General features: G+C 38.2%; 1 protein-coding gene across 3 annotated transcripts in view; it reads right to left on the bottom strand.

The window, feature by feature from the left end:
* The window catches only part of LOC111861486 (testis-expressed protein 10 homolog), a 32,161-nt gene extending 8,668 nt beyond the window's left edge, over nt 1-23,493 (bottom strand). For 2 of the 3 annotated variants that reach the window (XR_002842246.2, XM_023846116.2), the window contains exons 1-11: nt 23,377-23,493; nt 22,095-22,183; nt 21,540-21,747; nt 18,801-19,007; nt 17,398-17,785; nt 15,902-16,129; nt 11,738-11,829; nt 8,729-8,981; nt 7,958-8,174; nt 6,306-6,460; nt 2,003-2,189 (exon numbers count right to left, since the gene is read on the bottom strand). Coding sequence is in view for 1 of the 3 variants with exons in the window: in XM_023846116.2 (XP_023701884.1) it covers nt 2,003-2,189; nt 6,306-6,460; nt 7,958-8,174; nt 8,729-8,981; nt 11,738-11,829; nt 15,902-16,129; nt 17,398-17,785; nt 18,801-19,007; nt 21,540-21,731 (1,919 nt within the window). In the remaining 2 variants the exon portion in view is untranslated. Of the gene's footprint in view, nt 1-2,002; nt 2,190-6,305; nt 6,461-7,957; nt 8,175-8,728; nt 8,982-11,737; nt 11,830-15,901; nt 16,130-17,397; nt 17,786-18,800; nt 19,008-21,539; nt 21,748-22,094; nt 22,184-23,209; nt 23,295-23,376 lie in introns of those variants that run through there. The other variant, XR_002842249.2, reaches the window with a different exon arrangement.
* Nucleotides 23,494-26,675: the final 3,182 nt, after the last annotated feature.

Below are 26,675 nucleotides of genomic sequence, written 5' to 3'. Positions count from 1 at the left end.
ACCACGGGTTGCTAGGCAGCGCGGGTAAACAGTGGTTGCGAGAGATGACAGTAGTAACAGCGGTACACAGCATTGCTAGCACGACAGCACCAGACAACAGTGGTTGCCTATTACGTGGCCGTTTTCTGTATTGTCCGAACGAGGCTACATAAGGAGCAGCGAAGGCTATTCACAGTTAGTCCTCGAGCTACCTCCGAGTTAGTTCCGAGTTAGCCAGCAACCAGTCAGTTGTATTCTGGCATTTGGAGTGTAGTATTTGTAATACTGCAGATAGCAGTAATTATGAATCTGTAATTTGGGTGATTTTAAGTGCGAATGTGAAATAACATTTGCTACATCAAATATGGCGTGAAGTTATTTGTCGCGTTATACACCCAATACGTGACAATATTATGTCAGAATTGTGTTTAAAATCCTACAACCAATAATAATATCATGGTAGACATATGAACTTGTGAAGTGAGAGCAATACAGGTATTAGTGCCATTTAATATAGGGTCCCGTATGATGTATGGTAATATGCAGCTTCTGTTAAGTAATTGTTTGCACAATGTAAAATAATGTGGCAACCACACAAAAATTTTCACTGAGCTGTCAGTCTGACAGAAAAAGGTAACAGACCATTTATGTTGGGCCACACAGTAGCACAGTTGATTGAGACATTATGCTACAAGCTGGAAGGTCGCAGGTTCAATTCCCAGTGACGTCACCAGATTTTTCAATTGACCTAATCCTTCCAGCCACACTATGGCTGTGGTTTCAACTCAGCCTCTAACAGAAATGAGTACCAGGAATCTTCATAGAGGTAAATTCTGACCAGAGTATAAGGCTACAACCTCACCACATGTGAGCTGTCTAGAAAATGAGGGAGCCTCAATGTCTCACAACCCTATGAGCCTCCATGACCTGTTAGAGGGATAGCTTTACATTTTCTTTCTTTACCATTCAAGATAGAAATATTAAATTCTGTATGAATATAGATCATTCACATTCCTCTAAATTGTGTATGAAGTATTATTTACTAGTTAAGAACTATGAATTTAGCGAATGTACAAAACTCTGAGGTTATATCTGACAAACTTGACACAGAATCAGCACTTAGTAATCTTCTAAGAAGCTTTTTAAGAGAGTGGCAAATAGTGCCCCCAAATATGATCTATTAGAGCTTCATGGTCTCTGCCTATATAAGCAATGGTGAAGGATTTTTATATTCATCAATTTTACCCATGGTACCCATTTCTGACATATATTCCAACAATAATTTTAATTTCCTGCAACACATGTTTTGATGTGTCAGATGTAGTTTTACTACAACTTGCTAAAACATTCAATTAATAATCAAGTACATTTAATAACAATATATATATTTTTTTTTGTTTTCTGTCCCTGTATTTCATATTAATATTGTGTTAATTTAGTAGAAAGCATCAGGTTAAAACTGGAATGTCTTCCTACCTTATTTTATGCTAACTGGATTGCAATGCAAGTAAAGTATATACAAGCAGACTGTGTAGCATTACAGAGAAGTGGAGACCCATTTAAGTTAAGCATGAAAATTATGTACACAAAGGGATATTACAGCTTAATATGTTCACCAAACCAAAACTGCAGCTTGGTATTCCCTACGTGTAGGGTGTTTTAACTTAAACACTAGTAAAGGGAGAGGCATGTGGAAGAATCCAAGACCTATGGTACAGAAGTCAAGTTTCTTATTCTTCGACCACCACATAATCTTCATGATCATGCAACCCTTAGTGTTGCTTTCCTGTTACAAATAATACTACAGAACTGACACTTATTCCTAGAGACAACAAAAAACACACCAAGATGTGTATGAATATGCATACTATATACTGTAATACTGGCTGCACACTGCAATATATTATATCTCTATATAAATAACACTTAAAAAGGAATACCAAAACTTGGTCTGTAATTACAGTAAAAGGCAGATTTAAGCAATTATGAAACATCTTGATTTTATTGTAACAAATCAACTTACCGTGATGCCAACAAATCAGTAATGTGAGAAGCCAACTCCTTATCAAAATTTTCACTCTGCAGGTGATTTTCTAATGCTGTCAGTGCATCTCCTGACCAATCCTTCACCCAGTATAGGATGTTACTGATGCTCTTTCTGCCTTTACATTCATTATCTGCTCCAGTCACTTGCACACTGTTCAAATTATCTGTTCAAACATGAAATACACTGAAATGCAATTTTTATTCGTGGTAGTTAACATATTAAAGAATTAAAAATATAAACTAAACTTAAAGCTAACCACTCTAATTTACTTCTTAGGAGTCGCATTCTCTTCAAACCAGATTTAGTGGCTACAGTTTATCAATACCAGTAGTACCAATAAAAGTGACTGTTCAGAATGTGGTCTTCTCAACTGTGACCCCATGTAGCCTTTTAGGTAGATACCAATGGCGGAACATGCTCCCTCCATCTTCCAGGATGAAGTGTGTAGTACAGTGAGAAATTGGTTGGGTTATACAGATTATTCTGGAAAGAAGAGGCATAACTGAAAGGATATCAGTCAAATTATTCTGAATAAAATATGTCACACGAACACTTTTCCTATTTGAAGCAAGTAAGGAATTGTGGTTTATTAAATATTATTAATAGAAATGGCAGACATAAAGGAAATACATGAAAAAAAATTGTTTCAAGATGTCAAATACACTGTAAAGCCACTCATTTACATTACACTGAATTTACATGTATACTCAAACAAAACAAACTCCACGGCTTCAGTCCGCACACAAACTATACTGACCAAGTGACTGTCACTTGTCGGCGAAGTTATTACCAACTTTAGCGGATAGAGGGTGTCGCATGGTCAGCGCAATGAATCCCTATGGCTNCTTTAGCGGATAGAGGGTGTCGCATGGTCAGCGCAATGGATCCCCATGGCTGTTAATTTCGGTTTTCTAAACTGGAGCCGCTACTTTTCCATTCAAGTAGCTCAAGTATCCTCACGGGACAGAAAGGACCCCATTCCAGACCCACAACTTCTCAGAAAATCTGGTGGCAGTGCCGGAAATCGAACTGAGGACCTCTGGATCTGTAGCCAGGAACTCTGACTACTAGACCACAGAGGCGGTCATTTACATGTATACTATAATCATTAATTCTATAAATATTAAAAATGGTGTGCCTTCAACTGCACTCATACTCATTGCATCAGCAAAATGATGGTCCTTTGAAGAATGTCAGAGTTGTGCCTTATTTGTTCTGCGCCATAAAAAAATTCTAGATGCAAAGAACTCAAATTAGTTTTTCTCCATATCACCAGAGTTGAAACAACTTAATTTCATAGATTCTAACGCTTTACTTGCTGTGAAGAGGGCACATGCTCATATGACATTACTTACTTACTTACTCATGGAGCTGAGCCCTTCTGGAGGAGCTGCCAATCCTGCAGCTACTCAAGAATTTCCCAGCATTTTATGGAACCCAAAGGTTCATTACCGTGTTCACAAGAGCCCTCCACTGGTCCCTATCCTGAGCCAGATCTATCCAATCCATACCATCCCATTCTATCTCTCCAGACGGGAAGACAAAAGGTTCTGGACTGAATGATAGCAAGCATTACCCGAGTTCAATCACCTCTTAATTTCCTCCTGAATCAGGTTTCGATCTGTTATCGTCGTTCCCAAATATCTGAAGTGTGCCACATTTTCAAAACATCTGTTTCCTATGTTTATGTCATGATTTTGCACTGCATTTTGGTGACGAGACAGTAACATATACTTAGTTTTCTCTGTGTTTACTTGTAGACCAACCTCTTTACTTGCGTCAATTAAAGTTTGTGTGTTTTTCTTTATGGTGTCTGCATTATCACCCAGTAGATTCACATCATCGATGGAGACCAACAGCTGATGTGTCCCGTTTAATTTCAGTCCCACCTGGTTTCCCTGGGCCTTACCAATGGCATATTCTAGGGCAAAGTTGAAAAGGAGTGGCGATAAAGCATCTCCTTGTTTTAGACCATTCTGGATAGGATATTTATCAGACAAATGTTACCTACATGGACTTTACTATATGTTTCATGTAAAACACATTTTAATCAACCTAACTAGTTTCATGTGTATCCCAAACCCTATTAGAATATTGTACAATACTTCCCTCCTAACTGAATCATAAGCTTTCTTGAAGTCTATGAATAGCTGATGTACTGTATCATCGTACTCCCATTTCTTCTCCAATATCTGATGAATGCAAAAGATCTGATCTGTAGTTGATCTTTTACGTTGAAACCCACACTGATCATCCCAATAATTTCATTTATATATGAACTTAACCTTGAAAGAAGAATATTGGAGAAAATTGTATATGAAGTTGATAGAATGATATCCCCCAATAATTACTACAGTCAATTTTATCACCCTTCTTGAGCACTGGTACAATAATAGACTCCTTCCACTGATCAGGCAATTTTTCCTTATGCCAAAGAGAAGTAATTAGACTGTGGATCTTACAACATAATATTTCTCCTCCTGCTTGAATAAGTTCTGCCGGAATTTGATCACTACCTGGTGATTTATACTGTTTCTATTCTGCAATAGCACTTTCAAACTCAAAATGGCTAGGATCAGGTATTAACACCTCAGCTGTATGGATTTCTGTCTGCCTAACATCACTGACCCTATTTACTTTCAATAACTGAGGGAAGTAGATCCTCCACATATTCAAAATGTGGGAAACTGCAAGCAGATCACCATTCTCATCCTTCACTAAGTTACTGCTAGGCTGGTAATCCCTCTTAAAGTCATTTATTCCTCTATACAGGTCTCTAATGTTCTTGTTCTTACTGTTCATTGCAAGCTCATCAATTTTGTCTTTCAGATATTCGCTATTTTTATTCCTGAAATGCACGCTGGTTTAGCGTCTTATAATGTTCAGAGTATCCCTATTTATTTTGCTTGGATTCTGTAACCATTGCAGTTTGGCTTGTTTTCTTTGGTCTAGTAATTTTGAGTATCCTTCATCAAACCACAGCTTATGCTTCTTCAGTTCATAATAACCTAGGCTCTCCTTGGCAGAAATTTTGATATTCTCTCTAATAGTTTCCCAAGCTTTATTAACATCCACCTCAGTTTCCAAGTTTTCCAAAGCTGTCAACCAAAAAACAGGAGACTACCACAGTGACATGAACTACACCAATTATGAAAAATGGTTAAAGGAGCGACTTGTTCCTAACCTTCCCCCAAATTCTGTCCTTGTCATTGATAATGCTCCCTACCATAATGTACAACTAAACAGAGCCCCTAACTCAAATTCAAGAAGAGATTTTACGATATCCTGGCTAAAATATCATCTTCCACCTTCAATAACACTGATTTTTCATCATTGCGGAATCCAGACATATATAATATGATCCTACCACTCAAACCGAAATACCTTTCCTATAAAATAGATGGAAGCTTTGCAGAACACAATCAAAATATTTTACGACTCCCTCCATATCACACAGAACTCAACCCAATTGAGTTAATATGGGCCACTGTAAAAAACTGGATTGCTCAAAACAATACCACATTTAAGACAGATGATGTCATTAAACTGGCAGACCATAAATTGGCTTCCATAACTGCAGAAGATGGAAACAAAGGTGCCAACATGTAAGGAACATTGAGCAACAATTAATGGCATGGAAAGGCCTTTTGGACGCAGGACAGGAGTTTGTCTTCCATGTTGTCAGTGATAGTGATGACAGTTCTGATGATAGCTCTGATTCATCTGGTGGTGATGAGGAAGGACAGGCATGTGGAAATGATATCTATGCCAACATTGCCAGTGTTGCCCCTTTAGAATAGACCTGTGTAATATGTAGATAAACTCTTCATGTATATAACAGTGAAAAGTGTATAACAGTCTGCCATTTGGCAATTAAAACTTAACATTGGATGTGTGAACATCATCAAGACTAAACCACCAACACTATGCAACACAATGAGGTAAGAAGTTATTTCCTTCTGAGAACGCCTGTACTGCATTCCGCTCCACACTTGTCAGCATGCTGGAGTTCTCCCTGCCCCTACCAATTCTTCTCCTACTCGGCGTCGGAGGACTGTCAGCTCTAAATACTACAGCTGTACTCTGTGTATAGGATGCACAGAATTCAGTCAGTCTAGACACAGTGGAAGAGACAGAAGTCCATGGAATTGAACCCCGGTCCTCCAGTCCCACAGATAATCACTTCAGTAAATAATCTTCATTTAAGATATACACAATTAAGTCATCCTAATTTCTGAAGATAATAAGTAAACTGTATGGCTAACTATATTGTACTTACTAAGAATGTCAGGTAGCTTCTGACACAAGATTTTACAGAAGAGTGGATTGTTCTGGCAAGCAAGTTTTCCCAGTATCTCAACAGTTGTGGCAGGGACAGTAGGAGAACACAGAAGGTCAGGCAGAGATTCCATCCATTCCTGAAAGCTTGCATACCTAAATAAAATCCAGAATGCTTTTATTAGATTGTAATATCACTTAAGACTACATACGTACTAGTTTCTGCATTTTCCAGACAAGTCATTAGACGTTTGTTTCGACTACAGTGATTAAATCAAAATGGATGAAATGTGTGAGACTTGCAGCATGCACAGTGAAAACTGTCTACAAAATGTCCGCTGCAAAACCTCATCAAAGATGGTCATTTGGGAGATCTACAATCAGATGGGTGAATAACATCACAATAAAATTCAGACAAATATGTTATGAGGACGTGAAATGCACTGAAATGATCTACACCCCGGTCCGGTGGTTTTCGGGAATGTGTCAATAAAGTTTCATTTTCTGTAAAAGCAGTACATTTCTTGAGCAGCCAAAGCAATCAACAGACAAAAATCCTGTATCATTAAATTAATGTGTTTTTCTGAGAAAAATAACAACTGTCAAACGATTTCTATTACAGTTTGGTGAAACAGTCGAAATCCAAAGTAATCAGACACATCTCACAATAGTAAATGTGACATTTACTGGCCTACTACACCCCAGATGACCAGATTCTTTAAAGCTACCTCTGTGAGAGCCAAAAATCCTACAGCACCCCTGAAGCCTTCAATTTCGTAATGCTGTATACATAGTAAACCACTGCATAAAACAAGGTTTTTTTTTTTTTTCAAGAATTTGTATTATAACAAGTGACTGCTGCTAGGCAACGTTCAGTAAACACGTTTCAACAATAGGGGCTGTTTTCTGCATGATCAGTGCGGAGGCTATATAACGACAGTTCCAGACAGAAGTCAGAAAACTCCAGTGCAGTCTCAGCTCAATGGAGACATGGTCTGAGTACTGGAATATTAAAATTAAAGAAGATAAGACTCAGGGGGTCTATTTCTCTCATAGTCATCGACCGCCTGAGTCTAGTCTTACTTCATGTAGCCATCATGACAAGGAACGTAATAGATCCACCATCAGAGGATGCGGAAGAGCAGCAAGACCTTCAAAAGTGAAAGTGCAGCCAAAATGATAAGTTGAACTTTAATTCAGGAACTTTTTAACCAGTGGTAATAATATAACTAGTTAAAGTGAACTATATATATATATTTTTTTTTTTAATTTTTTAAATTTTAAATTTTAACTTTTAACATTTGGAAGAGTATTTTTAACTTGTATTTTATAAGAAGAACTTGACATATATTATTGAGCGTGGACCTGAACAGGATACAGGATCGAAATAAGTGGAAAAACAAACGTGGTTGCGTGTGATTGTGCAACTGTGTTCGTACACCTGAGGATGACGTCTTGAGGTCGAAACATGTAGTGCGACAATAATAAAAATGTGTTGTGTGGTCAGTAAAAATTAACTCTAATATTAAAGTTCATGATATGACAAACTAACCCCTGGGGAAACTGACCCTAGTACCTACTGTGCAGGTGGGGGGGGCCAGAAGCAGTCTCACGTGGTGATAGAAGTAACTACATGCAGTAAACCAGTGATACCTGTAAAGATGTGTTAGACCTGCAGTTAAACTGAGACCACTGAGGATTTCAAACAGGTCTTGGTCATGAGTCTTTTTGTAGTGTGCCACAGTACTATCTAGCACCTTTCTCAAATTTGTGCCATGACAACCCCAGCACTTCGGGCACTGAAGCAGATGTCTCAGAACTTGCATCAGTTGCTTTCTATCATCTTGCTCCTTCCAGTTCCGCATACTGCCTAGGGAAATTCAAACATCGGTATAACCTATACAAATAAAGTAAATACACTGAAATTACTACTAACAGGGGTGGATACATATAATTCAAATTGGGCAATGCAAATTTTGCAAATTTAGTCTTTGTGATTTTTCATATATCACTGATCTGCATGTCTGACTCCTGTAGAGAGAAATTTACCCTTGAAAAGCTAATCATAATACACATACCACATGCAGAAAATCAGAAATTATTTTTTCCTTGTATTCTATTAAATATTCACTGTCAGAAAATATTTCAAACAAAAGCTATAAATCTTAACGAGATTTATATTTTACATCATGCACCAATTTTTGTGAAATAACCATATATAATGTAATCGTCAGTTCAATTTTATCTTTATGTAAAGCAGAAGAGTTAGACTGGACAAGAGAAACCAAAATTAGGGTCATCAACAATGAACACATTGACACAATCTCCCCATACTGTATTCATACCATTCATTTTGTAAAAGGAATGTGTAGAACGTTAATACTTTTCAGCATGGTATCGAAATTCATTCAGAATTTTATTTACCTTTCACATATTTCAGCATTAGACTGCTAAGCTCAACATCCATGTTATGATCATCATAGAAGCAATAAAACAAATGGCATATAGCTAAATTTTGAGACAGACACCTTGGGTCTTTATTCAAGCACTCCTTCTGTTTTCTCATGTCATTTCTCACTTTCACTCCCTCCTCATGTCTCTGGCTGCAACTATAAGGGAATCCATGGAAGAAAAGGTACCCAAAGTCCTTCCTATGTGCAGTGATGAATTCAGTAACCTAAAAACAAATATTAAAATTTGTACTTATCACCTAATAATGCTAAAGGCAACTAAAATAAAAGAGATTAAATGGCTGGCACATGTAGCACACGTGGGAGGGATGAATATAACATTTTTGCAGAAAACGCTCAACAAAATACACCTCCTGGGAAACCTAGCTGTAGACAAGAGCGTAACAGTAAAATGAGCGTGTGCACACATACCAGTGCCTGTTCTTACTTCATTTAATAATGTAGTCTTCATTGCACTAACTATATAGCATATGACATTATCACTGATGACTAGGGAAGGGCACAGATGAAAGTAACATGGTCTACTTGTAACTGGTACTAGTCCAGTGCTTTTCAAACCAATTTAAGTATTTGAACAATTCTTTTTCAGTATTAATCCACTCAAAAAATTAAAATCTGTTTATTTCTTATAATAGAAAGTGTTACAAGCACATTGTTACAGCGCAGGTCACTTATGCTGGCATAGCACATATACAACATACTGTCATGTGGTAGAGCGACTACAGTTGGATTGGTACTTGCATTTAATGACGACTTACAGAAACAACAAATAACTATAGCACTATCTCTAATTCACACACTCTGCAGTTCATTACTGCACGTACTGTCTCCTGAGTCTGCTGTATCTTCACTAGTCATTGCTGGTAATGGCTTCCCATGGTGAATGTTCCCCTTACTCTGGGTTCCTGAACCATCACCGTGCCTCGGCTACGAGGTTCTAGCAGCAGCAGTTCACAACAACTGAACTATGTTTCTCTGACTAGCTCGCTAACTCACCAGCCAACCCTTCACTTCCCTTCACTGCACTGCACACTAACTGTCACTAATTTTCTTGGTTATAACATCTTGGCACTGACCACATAAAACACTGTCCCTCTGTCAGGAATCTGTTACCTAGTAGCGGGCACTGTTTACAGCGTCATTACTTAGCAACAAGTCTACATGCCACATTGTTCCCACATTAAGGCTATTCATCCTGAATAGCCTACATGTGTACCACCATTTCTTCCAAGGGCTGTCCTTGTGACGCCTGTGATCGAACTCACCTTCCCCATGACTCAGTTCTCATGGTGATTACTCTTCCAACTGCTCCCATTGCTCCCTCCTTTTGGCTGCTCATCCCAAGCAGCTCCCTGATAAGATGCAAGCTCGTCCAGATGCACCATCATCTTCCTCTGGTTGGTGCCAGCAAAAGTTCCAAGAGTGGTTGATGCTCCTACATCTATGGCTCTTAAGCTACTAGTGGTCTCTTCTTTCGCTTGGGCAGTGGCTGGCTCCTCCACAATGACTTAACATTCGTTTTTCAAAACCTCTTGGATGACCTGGCAGTATGCTTCCTGATCTACAGCCTGATGGTTTGTCCAAGGGCCTCATAAAATGTCTCCTTGCTTGCCAGCCATAGCCGCTGTTTCAGACCTCAGTTCCTCAAGCCACTGGTGTATTCCAGGCCCTTCCATACTCTCTTTTGAACTGTCAGTCCTTTATGAACATATTCACTGTGTCATACAAAGAACATTTCAGTTTTCAAAAAACTGGTAGTGAACTCAATGACATTTGAGTGTGGTAGTATCTATAGTCAATTTTGTAAAGAGTCATACTGTCAATTCAAGACTGTTTAGCAGCTTATGCAGAGAGGTTTGGTCTATCCATGAAACTCTACTATAGCACACCGAAGTACGAAGGCTTTCTCGAAGAAAGGATTTGAAGAGTTATAGATCCTAGTGACAAACTTAGCTTATTTCCTCATGATACAAGACCGGGACTATCTGCCCACTTTAGTGATCAAAACTGGACATTTCACTTCATATCTGGTAGATATGTTCAAAGAAATAAACGAATTGAATCAGTCTCTTCAGATGAAAATTACTAACATTTTGATCCTGAGTAGCAAACTTCGGGCATTTCAACAAGTTTCTGTTTTGCAGTCAAATGGTTTTAAGCAAGCATGCACAAACATGTTTATATGCCTTCATTATTTTATTTGTGCAAATGAGATTTCAACTTGTAACTTAATTAAAAGGATTACACTGGGTCACAATTACATGTTTCTTCCAAAAAAAATATTTTCCAAATTTAAATGAAGACAAAAGTATGATTGAATATGAACACCAACTGCTCCCGCTTTAAAACATGACCATATTTTGTGGTTGAATCAAGAATTAACTGAAATAGGATAAGATTTTTCCTTGTAAATGGAATTCAATGAGAGAGAACTAGCAGACTTTCGGATTAAGTGACAACAATAGCCATCAATTTACAAAGCTGCCACAGTCACCATAAACCTCTTTGCAACAACATACCCTTGTGAATACTGTTTTTCAGCATCCTGTTGCATTTGATCACTCTATACACTTACTCCCGTCTTCAATGCAAATTTGTTTACAATTACTCCTTATATTAAAATAATATTAAAATTAAACTGCTACAAGTTTCAGCCATACTTGGCCATCCTCAGGCAACTGTTCACTTGTTAAAATTTCTACAGTGAATTAGTTCTTAAGTTAAAATATTCCAATGTTATTCCATTTATGGCTGATGGGAGACAGGAGTTCTAATATTAGATCCAGCAACATAAAGTTTAGTGCTGAATGCACTACAACATTCGACTGGAAAGAGTGAAGATATTCTTACATCACTTGCCTGGATGGACTAGTAAGGTCAAAAATCAAACCTGGGGCCTTCTGAACATGATACAGGTGTACTTGTATAACCACTCAACCATCTAACTAAAGATGATACACACCTCTGATGTCAGCAGCTCACAAAGAAGCTGGATAACCTCCAGGACACACTTCAAGACCTCAGCAGCCTCCAAAGACAGCAAACTGTAGCTCACTGTATAGGCCAAACAATGTTACAGAAATCCAGAAATATTACAAGTTAAATTCAAAAGCCAAATTCCACTTCATTGCACAAACACTGTTCACTCTTTTATCATCCTCCCTTTCTTTTTACACAGATCTGCTGCCTACATAGCTGAGTTTAGAAAATGTCAGTTGTAGCGAGTGAATCATGAACGTGAAGAAGACCAGAACGTGTGATTTGAGGCGATAGTGTGAGAAGTTATTGGGAGTGTGTAATTCAGTGACACTGGTATAGCTCCCGCATTATAACTACGTGAAGACTATTGAAGATAGAGTGAACAGATTATTGTGAAGGGTTTATAAATTGTGGAACCCCGCAACTGTGTCATAATTAATTGTAGTTACAATTTGTAGGTTGCTAAATAAACCAATTAACAACCCGAACAGCAGCTTCAGTATCAAAACACGTTACAGTATTATAAGAACACAGTGTCTGCTTCCATCCTCAGGTGAAAAGGGTGAAGGCACCTACTCCATTGGGCCCATCATGTCACTGGACAAACTATGTCAGCATAACTACATCTTTATATGCACCTGAGATCAGGTTTTGTCAACTGGAGACAACAGAAAAATTTACAATAAAATTGTGGAAATGCATATGAAGACCTAAAACTAAGAGAGAAAAGGAAGCAGAAAATAAATCCCTCAAAACCAACCAACAATCAATTCCAGAAACATCAATGCAGGCCCAATGCTAACCCCATATCCCCCTCTGTAGAACAAAAAGTAAAGTATCAAATGAAAATCATACAGGTACCCATGACGGGTCCCTCACAACACATTAATCTTCCCTAAAAATTGCTAACTTCCTTACTGGATAAATTTCAAAACTAGACTGGCTGTTCAGATCTGTCAGGAGAAATTCCTGGTTTTCCTACATATGCAGTTCCTTTCACCCCCACCCCCCAAAAAAAATCTAAAATCCAGGCTTTATCTCAGCATACCCTACAACAATCCTCATAGGCATGTTTTTATTTTCCTAAGATAAACCTCTGAGACTCTGGCTACATTTGCAGAAGCATGTGCCAGTTTCACCAAGGCACTTCCTGTCACAAAAATACTACAGATGCAATGTGCAGTCTGTTACAGATTTCTCATGCATGAACTGCTAACAGTGTCACTTGTTCACTTGTTTCTCTCTCTAATGCAATGCGAACTTTTATTTTAAAATGTCATTACAATCACATTTAAATTTCCTAATATGTCATTAAAATTGCATTTTATTTTACTGTTGCAACATGTTTCGGCCATATAAGGCCATCCTCAGGCAAATGTTAAGTGACTGTAGCCACCGCACTGAATCAGCTTGTATGTCAATATATTCTGTTACTATTGCATTTTCATTTGAGAATGCATGCCCACACTTCACTCAAGCTACTTTCATATTGTGGTGTTCACACTCTGTAATGTATAATATATTGTAACGTGCATATCCAAACCATCACTTCCTTGGCAATGATCCATGTTTACGCTACAAAACAATATCGTAAATCTAACAATGAGTCTCCATGGTTACAACAAATTGTTAGAAGCACTGTGTAACAACGGGAAATATTACACTTCTGAAGCAACGGATTATTGAAACAGCAGAATAATGCATTTCCTAAGCAACAGATTGTTGAACCAGCAAGAATAATGCACTTCTGCGGTAACAAGTCAGTTTTAGTATAGCCGCCATCGAAGACAGTAAAGTTCCAGCAGCCGCCGAAGTCAGTCTTGAGATAGTCTCCGTTGAAGAGAGTTAGAAGACCAGAGTTGGAAGAGAGAGTTAGAAGAAAGCCACCACAGAATGTAGTTGAAGGGGCACTAAATGTACTTCAGTGTGTAGGAGTGAGCACTCAATAAATATTTGCTAAATCCGAGACCCACATGAAGTTATCTGTAGCACTGCATAGGCAACATGCGACAATATGTTTGTTAATGCAAAGTTTAATATGGTTCTGTGCAATTTGCTATCTTGTATGTCTGTCTGTATGTAATTGTGTACTTACATGTTCGCTTTGTGCTTACTCTCCACAGTTGGTTGTGTACCCCTTGTATTGATTCGTTTGACGTAACTGTTCTCGCTTTTATCTTTTTGTAGTGTATGTCATGCTGTCTGTCATAAAGTTCCTGTATTTTCTGAAATATGGGTTTGTGTGTGTCAATGTGTCTGTTGTCCATATGCAAGTTATTCTTACTAATTTTATGTGATATTTTTCTAAACACTTCCTCTCTGGTCTAGTGGTCAGAGTTCCTGGCTACAGATCCAGAGGTCCCAGGTTAGATTCCCGGCGCTACCAAATTTTCTGAGAAGTAGTGGGTCTGGAACAGGATCCACTCAGCCTCGAGAGGATAACTGAGGAGCTATTTCAAGGAAATAGCGGCTCAGGTCTATAAAATCGAGTTGTTGTTTACATTCCTTACAGTACAGACAATACTTTGTGAGATGAGGCACTGACTAATATTATAATTTACTTTACTACATCTACATTATAAACCTCATACACAATTTTATATACGCATAAGTATGAATATTCAAACTTGTCCGTGGGAATGAAACAAAAAAAAAATCACAAACCAACAACTGACATGTTGATGTAAAAACATCAAAAGAATTTTATTCTTAATTTTATATCATACTTCTGTTTTATATAACTTGATTTTTGTATTTTTTACATCAAGTGTTTTTAGATATTTTAATAATATTGTATCCAATTTTGTTGGTGCTGCGGTTCAGTGGCGTGTATATGTGTGTAAATCATGTGTTTTGCCTGATGATGGCTATCAATGGCCGAAACATGTAGAAGGGCCGAAAATGGTCTGATCTTGATATTAGTTGTGTTGTGACAGATATAATAAAAAGGTTGTATTTCATTTAATAGATGCCCCTACTGTTATATTTATAGCATGCGTGTGTGCATGAACATGTGTGTGTTGGGGGGGGGGGAAATGCAGGAAGGTTGGTGGATGTATTGGTACATACATACATGGAATCGGTACAGCTCAGTCAGTATAGCAACTAGCATACATGCTGCTGGATGACTCTCTTATGACTGTTTAACCTTTTAAACACCACATACTGAATATTTCATCTCAGGACAGTTGCACTAAGACCACCATAGACAAAGAGATCAACTCGCTGTTAATCAATTACTAGAGCATTTTATAAATACACTGCATGAACTGTGACATATCAATCTCTGAAAGAAAAACTTGGCCTTCATATGATCTGTATCTGCTGTTTTACAGTTATTTGAAGAAAGTACTGTGGGTTTTTCTGTGCAACTGGATTTATACCCAAATGCTTTTCACATTTCTAGCAAATACTTACACAGAAAGGGGATGTGGTAGCATAGTTGGTTCAGGCACTATGCTACAAGCTGGAAGGTCACAGGTTTTAATTCCTTTCAATTGACCTAATTCTTCCAGCTGCTCTATGGCCCCCTGGGTTCAACTAAGCCTCTAACAGAAATTAGTGCCAGGAATCTTCCTGGCAGTAAAGGGCGGCTGGTGTGTAAAGCTGACAACTTAACCACCATCTGTAAACCAACTGTATACAAAATGTGGGAGTCTTGACGTCTCACAACACTATGGAGCTCCACAGCCTGTTGCAGGGATAGCTTTACTTTTTATACTTATCAGGAAGGGCTTGGCAGTCAAAGGGTGGATTCCTGACAGGGGCAAAGGATTTTTCTCACCACTGTAATATCCAGGATGGTTCTCAGGGCCTCCTATCAAATTGAATGGGTACTGAAGGTCTTTCCTTACTTTAAGGATGACCACTTGCCTGAATAAAGCACTTAAATTAAAATGTGTGGAGCTATACCTCCATTTGCCCACACGTCTTCATGTACTATATTAAGGACAGGGTCAACTTTACGGCCTTCACCTACACACGCATGCGCGCGCGCACAGACACACATCAGTTTCCTGATAACCAACCACCTGAAGACCAAATTACATTTAACTCATGAAATGTTATACCAAATACCATGCATAATTTAAACAATGAACAATATGTAACTGTGGCTGGAGGGTAAGCTAACTTTGTTATTACTCACCTTCATTGTTACTTGACTTACAAACTTGACCAAGAGCAACTTCACGCCAAGTTTCTATCAGAAGCGGTATTAGCACTTTTACATATTTCTTCAAATGCTTGTCTTCAGAACTGCTTTCATCAGAACTATTCCCCACACTGAAGACATTAGGTAAATAGCATGTGTCTCTGTAGTGATGATTATAAACTGGTATATGTAGCTCAGAATCTTCTTTCCAGGTCCAAGAATCTACACACAAAAAAAACAAACACAAGTTACATATATGGTTAGGCCAAGGACAAACAAAATGGGGTAAAAGTAAAGTAAAGCTATCCCTGTAACAGGCCATGAAGGCCCATAGAGTTGTGAGACGTTGAGAGTCCCACATTATCTAGACAATCAGCTCGAAGATGGCGGTAAGGTTGTCAGCGCTTTACTCCCCAGGAAAATTATTTATTTAATTCCTGGTGCTCATTTCTGTTAGAGGCTGAGTGAACCCCAGGGACATAGTGCGGCCAGAAGGATTTGGTCAACTGAAAAAAATCCAATGACCTCATCGGTATTTGAACCCGCAACCTTCCGACTTGTAGCATAGTGCCTTAATCACTAATGACCGTACCACATATATTGATGGAAATGGACAAAAAGAAAAAGATATCTTAAGAAAAGAAATTACCATAATGTTAACCTTGAAACAGAATTTAAATTCATGCAAAAGGATCTTTATACAGCATACAGCAACAACAGTACTACCATGGCAGAAGCCATGAATATACAGCATATCAGCATTTGTGAAGGTGTGACATTTTTCAAAGCACTCCTATAATGTCACTATCAACAGTCATAACGGCCAACTGATGCTTCACACTGATTCACATGCTTCAGACAGTGGCGCAGTACAGCTGGAGGGAAGGCCAATACTAGGCGCAAAATGCAAACTACTGTAAAGTGAAATAGTTCTATCTTGGAAACCGTTCAAATAGGACACATGTACATATACACTTTCTTACTCAGAATGACTGATACTATGACCTCCCAGGATACTGACCTTTCCTCCTGGGACAACCTGTATATATATGTAAAACAAAGATAAATATTTCCCGTGTTCAAGCATCATGTCTTAGCCATATGGGACTAAGGATATAAATTCCACCCATTAACAACCTTGGCATGGGATGGAAGACAGAAGTCAAATTCATTACATAGCTATTTCATTCTCAAGGAGAGAGCTCCTGGTATCCATTGGACACGAGACTGAATGGGCCCAAAAGCCAGTCTTGATGTGACAGTGAAAGGAAAAATCTCTGCTCCTGCCAGGAATCAAACCCTGGACATCAAGCCTATAAGTTGTCACTTTACTTACTGTGCTATCACGGCACATGCAAAAACATTTTTCATGAAAAATTTCAAACGTCCAGTCACAGCAAAACATTTTATAGGCCACTATGATGGATATTAAACATTTACCAACTTCCACAAGAATGAGATTAATAACAAAACAAACACTAGTGACTTACCACGTAAACAAGCAGTGTTCTCTGATGGATGTGCAAGACATCCAGAATGTTTCCTGTCCTGATGCTTCTTATATTCAACTAATGCAGATAGCAAGCCCTTCAACTGATGTAACACTTTCATACGCCACGCAACACTTGTGAACCTGCTGTTGAGGTTCATCGTTAGAGTACGCTCAGAACTGGAACCTGGCTTTAAACTTGAAATCATGTCCAGGAAATTACAGAGGACTGTGTCAGCATTAGCAGAAACGAGCAATGGTGTTGCCTCAAGGAGTGTGTCAAGCATTGCAAGAGAGTCATCCTGGATGGATACATGGATGTGAGTCATTCCACAATTAAGGTAGCTCAGCAAAACATTGAAGAAGGGCATCACTCTGGACTCAGGTACCTATGTAAACAAAATATGTCTGTTCACACACATTTCATCTGACTCTAAGGTGAATAAATTTTTGATTACTATTTGCTGCTGGATGAAAACTTCATACAACAGTTTACTATAATACGGCACACACATATTTTTAAAATGTGTTCTTTGGTGTACGCTAAAGTGCTGAAGATAATATTTGGGCCTAAGAGATAAAGAACTGCAAAGAAAATTACTTACCAGCTTCATAATTTGTACTTCAATTATATGTTTTGTGGTTTATTGTATGATGCTATCAACTTCAAGTGATATAATGACTAACAAATTGGAAGGACGTGGTCATGGTCTAATCAAGATATTATCCAGGCATTTACCTGGCAGGATGCAGGAAAAAAGTGAGAACAGTCAGAATAGTCATTCTTCTGGCAAAAATTCAAACCCAGCAAGTCTGAAGTGTTACTGTTACAGCAACCTGTCTGCTCAAATAGTATTATGTTTACTAAATTAAGGAGAATGTGATGGGCAGGACATGTAACATGCATAGAGAAAATTAAAATATCTTGATGTAAAAATTACTGAAAGAGTTCAGTTGGAAAGACTAGGAGTACACAGGAGGATAATATCAAAACGAACATTAAAACAGATTCAATTGGGATAGAGAAGGGACCACTGACAGGTTTTGTGTTTGTCATAATGAACCTTTGGGTTTCACAAAACAGGTTTTCTTAATCAGATGAACTTTTCAAGGAAGAGAGTACCACAACTTAGTTCCTCATGACTTTGCATTTCTCACTGGTCTTGGTGTTCATTTGCTGCAGATCTAACCCAAAAGTTGACATAGCTAATCAAGAATACACATACTACAATTCATATTTATTAAATTCTACCATTCACAAAGACAATCAACAAATGCACTGCACAGAGTGTGGGAACATGCATATGTCCAAAATTGAGTGCATTTCTTATCTGGTGCACAGAATATTCCAGTAAATATATATCTCACATATCTGCCATATTAAAAATGTTTAAAACATTTCACCTGTGTGAGGACAACGTTGAGCAGTTTAAGAGCACCCTTGCGGACATCGTTTTCTTGGTCTAGTATCAATCGTGCAGTTCCTTCAATAAGTTCTGAAAGATGTAAACCAAGAATCTCTTCAGAGTGCTGTGTCACTAACTCCTGCAGTCCTACTAGACTACTCTTCTGCATGGAGCTATTGTAATGACGGAGTCTTGATAGCAGTTCCTATAGTTAAATCAGAAGCATATAAATAAATATGTTGATGGGACAGGAAGATGCCTGAGTAGTCGTAACATGTTTAACACTTTGCAGACCAGCATTTTTATACCTACTACCCTAACTTGTGCACTGTTAACTTTAAAAATTAATATAGCAGCTACATGCTAGCTAGGTGGAGCCAGAGAGATGTCTAGTGTGTTGCAACTTATCGTGTTTTAAAAACCTGTTAACACGCGAATGGTCCGCCATGTTTAAAAGTGAAAAACCTTTTAAAGGGTGCGCAGTCCGCAAAGTGTTAAGTTAAATTCATGAAGAGGAGAAGGATGATGATGAAGGGATAGAGGAGCAGAAGAAAAACAAGAACCATAAAAAAGAATAAAATGTGGAAAAAAAAGAGGAGACATGAGAGATGGGGAATTAGGAGGGCTAATATAAGCTAGACAGAGTAGTAACAAGATAATAATGAAATGTATAAAACCATGGATGTTACAGCTTATTCCAACCAACAACTTCCATTGAGCAGAGTCCTTCTGCAAAGCTAACAGCAACTAAGCTATTCATGAAATTCTCCACCTTCTAAGAGATCTCCAGGTGTACTACTGTGATCACAGTACCTGTCACTGGTCTCTCTCCTGGGTCAGATGAATCCGATTCACACCATTCCAACCTATTTCACTATTACATGAATACCCATATCTAAGTCTTCCAAGTGGTCTCTTCCCTCCAGGTTTCTCAACCAACATTGTGTATTCATTTCTCCCATGCATTTTTCATGCCCCACTATCTTTGATTTAACCCTTCAGTTCCGGGCTCGGTCCCACGCACGCCAGCAGTTTCTGTCACATGCCTCCGGGGTCGGTGCAGGGTATGCTTAGTGTAGTGCTATGTTTCAGCTCTTGTTTTGAAATCTTGTTTTTCATGTAAAGTAATTCTTTTGGTATGAAATTAAAGAGGAAGTTTCTGGCTATCATTTCATATATTTGTTGTCCCACTTTGAACGCAGGACCCTGTGTGGAATGTGTTCATGACTAACACACCCAGCTGAACTTCTACAGTATTATGATACTATCTTTCATAATTTTATAGGCTTACTGTGCCAAAAAATAATTTTAAAGCAGTGCGGATCAATACACCGATTCTACATAAATTTCTGAATGTAGTGTGAAAATTAGAAAAACATAACTTCAGTTTTTCCCAGTTTATTACACTTTAAGTGAAATGTTGCACTCTCCGATCTAAATATTTTTTAATATCCTCCAGCAGAGGAGTTGAGTAGGAATTTAAATTCCCGCCGGCATTGAAGGGTTAATCATCCTAGCTTATACAATAAAGTGTACAAATTATGAAGCTCCTCAGTATGTAATTTTCTCTAGTTTCCTGTTAGTTACTATCCCTTACGTCAATATATTCTCGTCACCACTATGTTATCAAACAACCTCAATCTATGTTCTTCTCTTAGTACAAGAGAAGTTTCACACGTATGCAAAACAAGAGGGTAAGATTGTACAGAATTATAATCTATCATCTTTACACTACACTTTCAAACATTTACAACAACAACAACAACAAAAATTGGTAAGAAGTTAAACTCACACTATCTGTAAGAAAAACTTTCGAAGTTTCCAAGAGAAGACATAAATAACTCCACCAGGTGTTGTGCATATTATCCTGTCAGTACAATGGTGTGGCTTTATGCAGGTTTAGTAGCGTTTACACTTATGTATGCAGCAGATATATATGGTGGCCAAGAGTTGGTCTGGCCATGGTCAGGGCTGAACTTGGTTGCCTACAGAGCTAGCATGTGGAATTATCAATGGAACCTTGAGCATGGTTCCCATGGCTACTCTTGTAGTTTCCTTCAGTCTTCTGCCCTTTCATTTGGTAGTGGAGGCTGATGTTATGATCTCAGCTCATACACTCAGTGGTACATATATGTGGTCAGACAAGGATAAGACACGGTACATGCCAGGTACTGGAATGGGTCCATTTTAAAATTGATCTGGAAAAATTATAACAAAAGGCTGCTTTTGGGACTCCCTTCAAGGCGTATATTCTGCTACACAAACAATGATCATCTATAGTCTGATCTTCTGGGATATAATGCGATGTAGTCCACAGAAAGTCAACAGATTACATGGCGTTATATCCCAGAAGGGCAGAATTCTTCACAACTACCACTGTCAGAACCTCAAATCCTAAACTGGTTATCTACTTGGTCCATGGACTCTTCAAACCAAGAACTGGTCTGGAATGCAAATGGTTCCAGAACAGCTGGCAAGTCTGGGGCAGATGTATGTAGGGTGAGACCAATAATAAGGCTATTCTTCTCACTATGTGTACCTACCTCAACATTCCAGGCAGAAATCTTTTACTTTAGCCTGTGTGAAGAGCTGTATAGAAAGGATCTATGTGGGTTACATTGGGAAGTTCAGTAAGCCACATGGTTCTCTGGTTGCTCTCCACTGTTCTACATAATACTTAACATGAAGTCGCATCTGAGAAAACATACTAGTGCAAAACACAATTTCAGGCACTTACCTTCACACTGAGATTTCTCCTTGTCTGTGGCTCATTAAGAACTGCACTTTTCAGTTGCTCTTTTAACACTATCTTGCGAACCTTGAAGCTTGTATCAGTAACATTTTGGGCCTTAGTCAGAACAGTTTTCTTTGTTTTCAGTTTCACCTTTGATTTTTCCTTCCTTGTAAACTTCTTGTGACGCCCTCCCATTTAAAAATACAAAGAACTGCAACACAACAAAATTAACATACATTTACAATGCTACACATATCCTCTACAACAGCTTGGATAACACAATCTGTAAGTAGACTGGATACAGACTGCATAGCTGTTTCAATTCCAGGAAGGAACAGCAAGGATCTTCCATTTTGCCAACATGTCCAGACAGGCTCTGACACCACTCAGTTTCCTATCCACTGGATTACTGAGGCTCTTTCTGTAGACTTAAAGCATTCAGAATGTGATGCTGACCAATTGCCTCCAACCAGTGCAAAGGTTAAAATAACATAGAGGTTTGATTCTATACCCACAAATGCCTTTTTGAAAAAGTACTCAGGCATAGCTACAACTTACCTTCAGGCTTTACTTATTGATAACTGACTGCCTCCACGTTGTACAATGGTGCTGTTTCAGTTATTTCAATGTATTATTCTGACATTTTCCTGGAAATATTAAGAAAACAGTGATAACAAAATCTGTCAACACAGCTTGTAATCTAGCTGAGATCTGATCCAGCTACCACCCACATACAACTCGTGTTAATGGAGAAGAAATAATATTAAGAAACATATCTGGACTTAGTAGAGATGATGGATTAAGACAACAGAGAAAACAACAAAACAAAGTACACTCGGTCGTCGACTTACGACCGACTTCCTTTCTGACTAACAGGCCGTAAGTTGATCTGGTCGTATGTCGGCCATATATTCATTAACAGTATTGTTTAACTTTTCTAATCTTTTTATCGTCTTTATAATTTATTTTTAAAAACTTTTACATTTTAATCGTCTTTTATTTTTCATTTTTTGTGGTCGTAAGTTGCATAGGTTGTAAGTCGACGACCAAGTGTATATTATTATTTATATTATTCTACTCTTAATGTCAAAACATATATTCCTTAGTATAATTAATTAAATTTATTTAGTACTGGGATTACTATACATGAAAAACATTTCCACTGACAACTGTGCAGAATATGCTTTCAGTATTCCTTGAGAAACTATCTTAAATTAACAAAGTCACACAATGCCTCAAAATAAACCTAACTAGGGTAAAAATTCTGTTATCAAAATCAGGAAAGGAATGTGGCACACGTCGTGTAAACCGCAAGAGAAGTGGGTGAGAATATGCAGAAATATTTAAGACCGTTCAAGACATTCAAAGAACCTAGTATCTGTTGATAAATTTGGCCCATACTATTAATTAAACCACAAGCATTCTACTATAATTAATCTCAGCGAATTAAATTAATTACGCAACTTCCTTGGCGTACGATGGGAACGTATATCTGTCGGTGAGTTTGGTTTACTGAACTTAATAACCGTCCTAACCTCTACCTAACTTCACACAAAATCTGTATTTGAGATTACTAGTCCAAATACAAAATACTCTAACTGAACTATCGCAGTAGGTTGGCATATTATAAAGATTCATAATAATCCTTGCAATATTTTGCCACCGTAGCTTACAAAATCGATTTGGAACATCACAAAGCACGTGTTCTTCGTTCAAACCAACCGGCATTACTGAACGTTACTGAGAGTGCAGGTCCCTCTTTTAATTAAAACGCAAAAGTAAATTACTACATTTATCCAGCAACTCTGTTACAAGTCCTACCACACATATGACTTCCCACCTTCTTTTCTATCACACGATTCCTCGCGCAGACAACTGTAACTCAAATTTACGTTGTAATTATAGCGAGTATCAATAATCTATGGTACAACAGGGTATGGTAAAGTAGTTCCCACGGATCCCTACCAACCACTGCCACCACAAAGTAATACCGATACCACGCACACACATCCGCAGAGCATAGATAAAACGGAAATCTAAAACAATCCCGCAATCCCTTTAACAAGCCATGGAGGCCCATAGGATTGTGAGACGCCGAGGCTCCCACATTTTTCTAGACCAGTATTTCTCAACCTTTTTAAATCCAAGGACCAGTAAAATGTCTGAAAAAAAATTTACGGACCACAAAGTTATGTAGGCCTATTTTCTTAAACCTATATGGTATTAACAACATTTAAGACAAACTGTGCCATTTATAACATAATAAATCTAAAAGCATGTTTTGAATACATATTGAAACATAATTAAATTGGAAGTGCACTATTAAAAATGAATCATCATTGAACAAAGTTTTAATCTTTATTAAACAAATGAAGAATGTGATATAATTATGTTACTACTTACTTTTAATGAAAGAGCAATAGCCCACTGTGTGGGCCGAGAACGCCCACCCCTTATACATTCATTATACTTTTGATGAGACAGTTGAGCTTGTCGGCCCTTACAGAGTTCCTGGGTACCTGGCCCAATATTGGTCAACTTTAGTCGAAGATCGGCACTCACACTAAGATGATTTCTGTATTTTGTTTTTACTTGAAAGAGCGATGAAAATCCTTTCTCACAAAGATAGGTTGTTGAAAACTGCATTATGAGTTTCAATGCTTCTTCAGATAATTCGGGAAGTTCACTTCTCACGGAAGGCGAGATCCAGAATCGGACCTAACCAAGATCACGGAATTGCATTTCAAGCCCACTGTCACTTGAAAGCTCAAGTAACTATTCTTTTACCGATAACGAAAGGTCGTTCTCGTGATTGTAAGCCTGAAATGAATCGCAAACCCACAGAAATTTCTCATAAAAGTTATTCGGAAAATATGTTTCACATTTCTGTTTCACAGTTTTGAGGTGGTCACAAACCCATTTCAGAAACTGAGAATCAACAGAAATATCATTTTCCACCAAAAAGGATTTCAATGTTGGAAAAAAAATGCAAATTGTCTGTCATTTACATAACTAATCCCTAACACCAGTTTTTCTCGAACGGCTCTCTCTACTGACTTCACGGTTTTTGCCTTGAGCAGACATGCGACAGTACTTCAAGTTGACTGTCCACCATTTCTTCGAGTAATTCATCAATAAAAGACTACTGTGTACCATCTTTTCTGAGAAGATCATTAATAAAACATTCATATTCACGTCGGAGCTCAAGAACAAACTGGGATATTATGTAATCTCTTCCATTGCACATGCGTCAAGGCCGCGAGAAGGAATAAAGAGATAATAAACCAGAGGTGCTGATTAAAACAAACGTCGTTTTTTTATGTAGTATTATACGTCTGAGCCGGACTTCATAAAAGTGATAATATTAAACGCATTGTAACAATACCCATGTTTAACAATAAGTGAATTTCAACATTTACAAAAAATCAGACCTGTTAAACATTTCTACCCCAGCAGGTAAAAATATGTCAACTGTGATCCTTTCTTACAAATGAAACGTTGTGTGAATACGTGTATGTAGCATACTAATGGAAACTGAAGGCGCAGAAGATGCTAAAACTTAAAGGTAAGATAACATAAAACAATCCACAGGTTATGCAGGTACCATGCTGTGAAGATATATGAGGAGTAAAATTAAGGCTCTATGTATTTCAAACTTCCGTACTATGTGAAGATAAGTCTGTATTAGCTGCAGGCTATAGACTGAAATTTATAACTGTTATTTTATGCTTATTCACGTGGTAGCTAAGTTGGTTGAGGCACTATGCTACTAGCCGGAAGGGCGCGGGAACCAATCCCGATGGGGTGGATTTTTTTTTACCTAATACTCCCAGCCGCAATATGGCCTTGGGGTCGGCTCAGCCTCTAACAGAAATTAGTACCAGGAATATTTCTTGGGGTAGAGGGCGGCCGACAAACTGACCGCCATCTGTGAGCCGATTGTCTAGAAAATGTGGGACCTTCAACATCTCAGAACCTTATGGGCCTCCACGGCCTGTTACAGGGATAGCTTTACTTTACTTACTTACTTTCTTTGCCAACTACTAAATTCACTATATGCCTTTGTACATATCGAAATACTTGAAAGAAAGCGGGCTTCTTTAAGTTCTTAAAAATTCTAGTTCGTTTATTGACAGGCAGGCCTACACAAAAAAGTTGGGAATTTCTTGACGCCACTTAGCGTCTCGCTATCGATTTGTGGTTATTTCAACTCTGTCCTGCTCGCCGGTAGAACCTGACATGGAAAGTCTTCATAGACATTTGAATGTAATAAATAATTCGTAAGGTAGGCACAAGAGATCCCTGTGGTTGCGGTGCAAGGGCCAAGAAGGCCCACCCCTCATACATTCATTCATTCATCTGTAAGGTGGTGTTAGCTTGAAAGGATTCTGACGATGATGCATGCTGTACAGAACTATTAGGCTTATTTTGGACTCTATCCATCGTCTGGTATATAGAAGACAAAAAAGAACACAACGTTTCGGAGATTGGATCTGTCTCCGTCTTCAGGTAGATGGGGCAGAATAAACCTGCTCAGTTGGGTCCGTTATCCACTGGATCACTGGTCCAGTGATTGAGACTAGCTCTTTCTAACGGAAGAGAATTGCGGCTACAATATGATATTTGAATTTTGAAAGCGGAAATTTTGATCATACTTTATGAAACTTTATGAACCATAAAGCAAACTATTACAATTAACGTAGGCTATCTGAACTGAGAGCTGCTTGTTACATGGCGTTAGATAAGTCACACCTGAATCCTTGTAGCAGAGATTCTTGTGGAGCTAACAGTCACTAATTTAGTGAAGAAATTTCCTGCTTCTATAGAAGCCTCAGTTTTATTACTGGTTCCACGAACGCCCACCACTGGTCCCTATCCTGAGCCAGATGAACCCTGTACGGACCGTCACACTTTATTTCTCTAAGATCCATTTTAATATTATCCTCCCATCCAGTCATACGTTTCCCAAGATTGTATTTCTACTAAGTTTTGTGCGCACTTCTCATCCCTCTCTGGTGTGCTACAGGCCCAACCCATGACTTGATCACATTGTGAAAACAAACCTATAAATTATGCAGCTCTTCGTAAGATATTATTTTCAGTCTCCTGTTATTTTCTTCGCCTTAGGTCCAAATATTC

The sequence above is a fragment of the Cryptotermes secundus genome, unplaced genomic scaffold (assembly GCF_002891405.2).
Source record: "Cryptotermes secundus unplaced genomic scaffold, Csec_1.0 scaffold126, whole genome shotgun sequence".
NCBI lineage: Eukaryota > Metazoa > Arthropoda > Insecta > Blattodea > Kalotermitidae > Cryptotermes > Cryptotermes secundus.
Note: the sequence above shows the minus strand (reverse complement) of the source record. Positions and strands in the feature narration are given on the sequence as shown.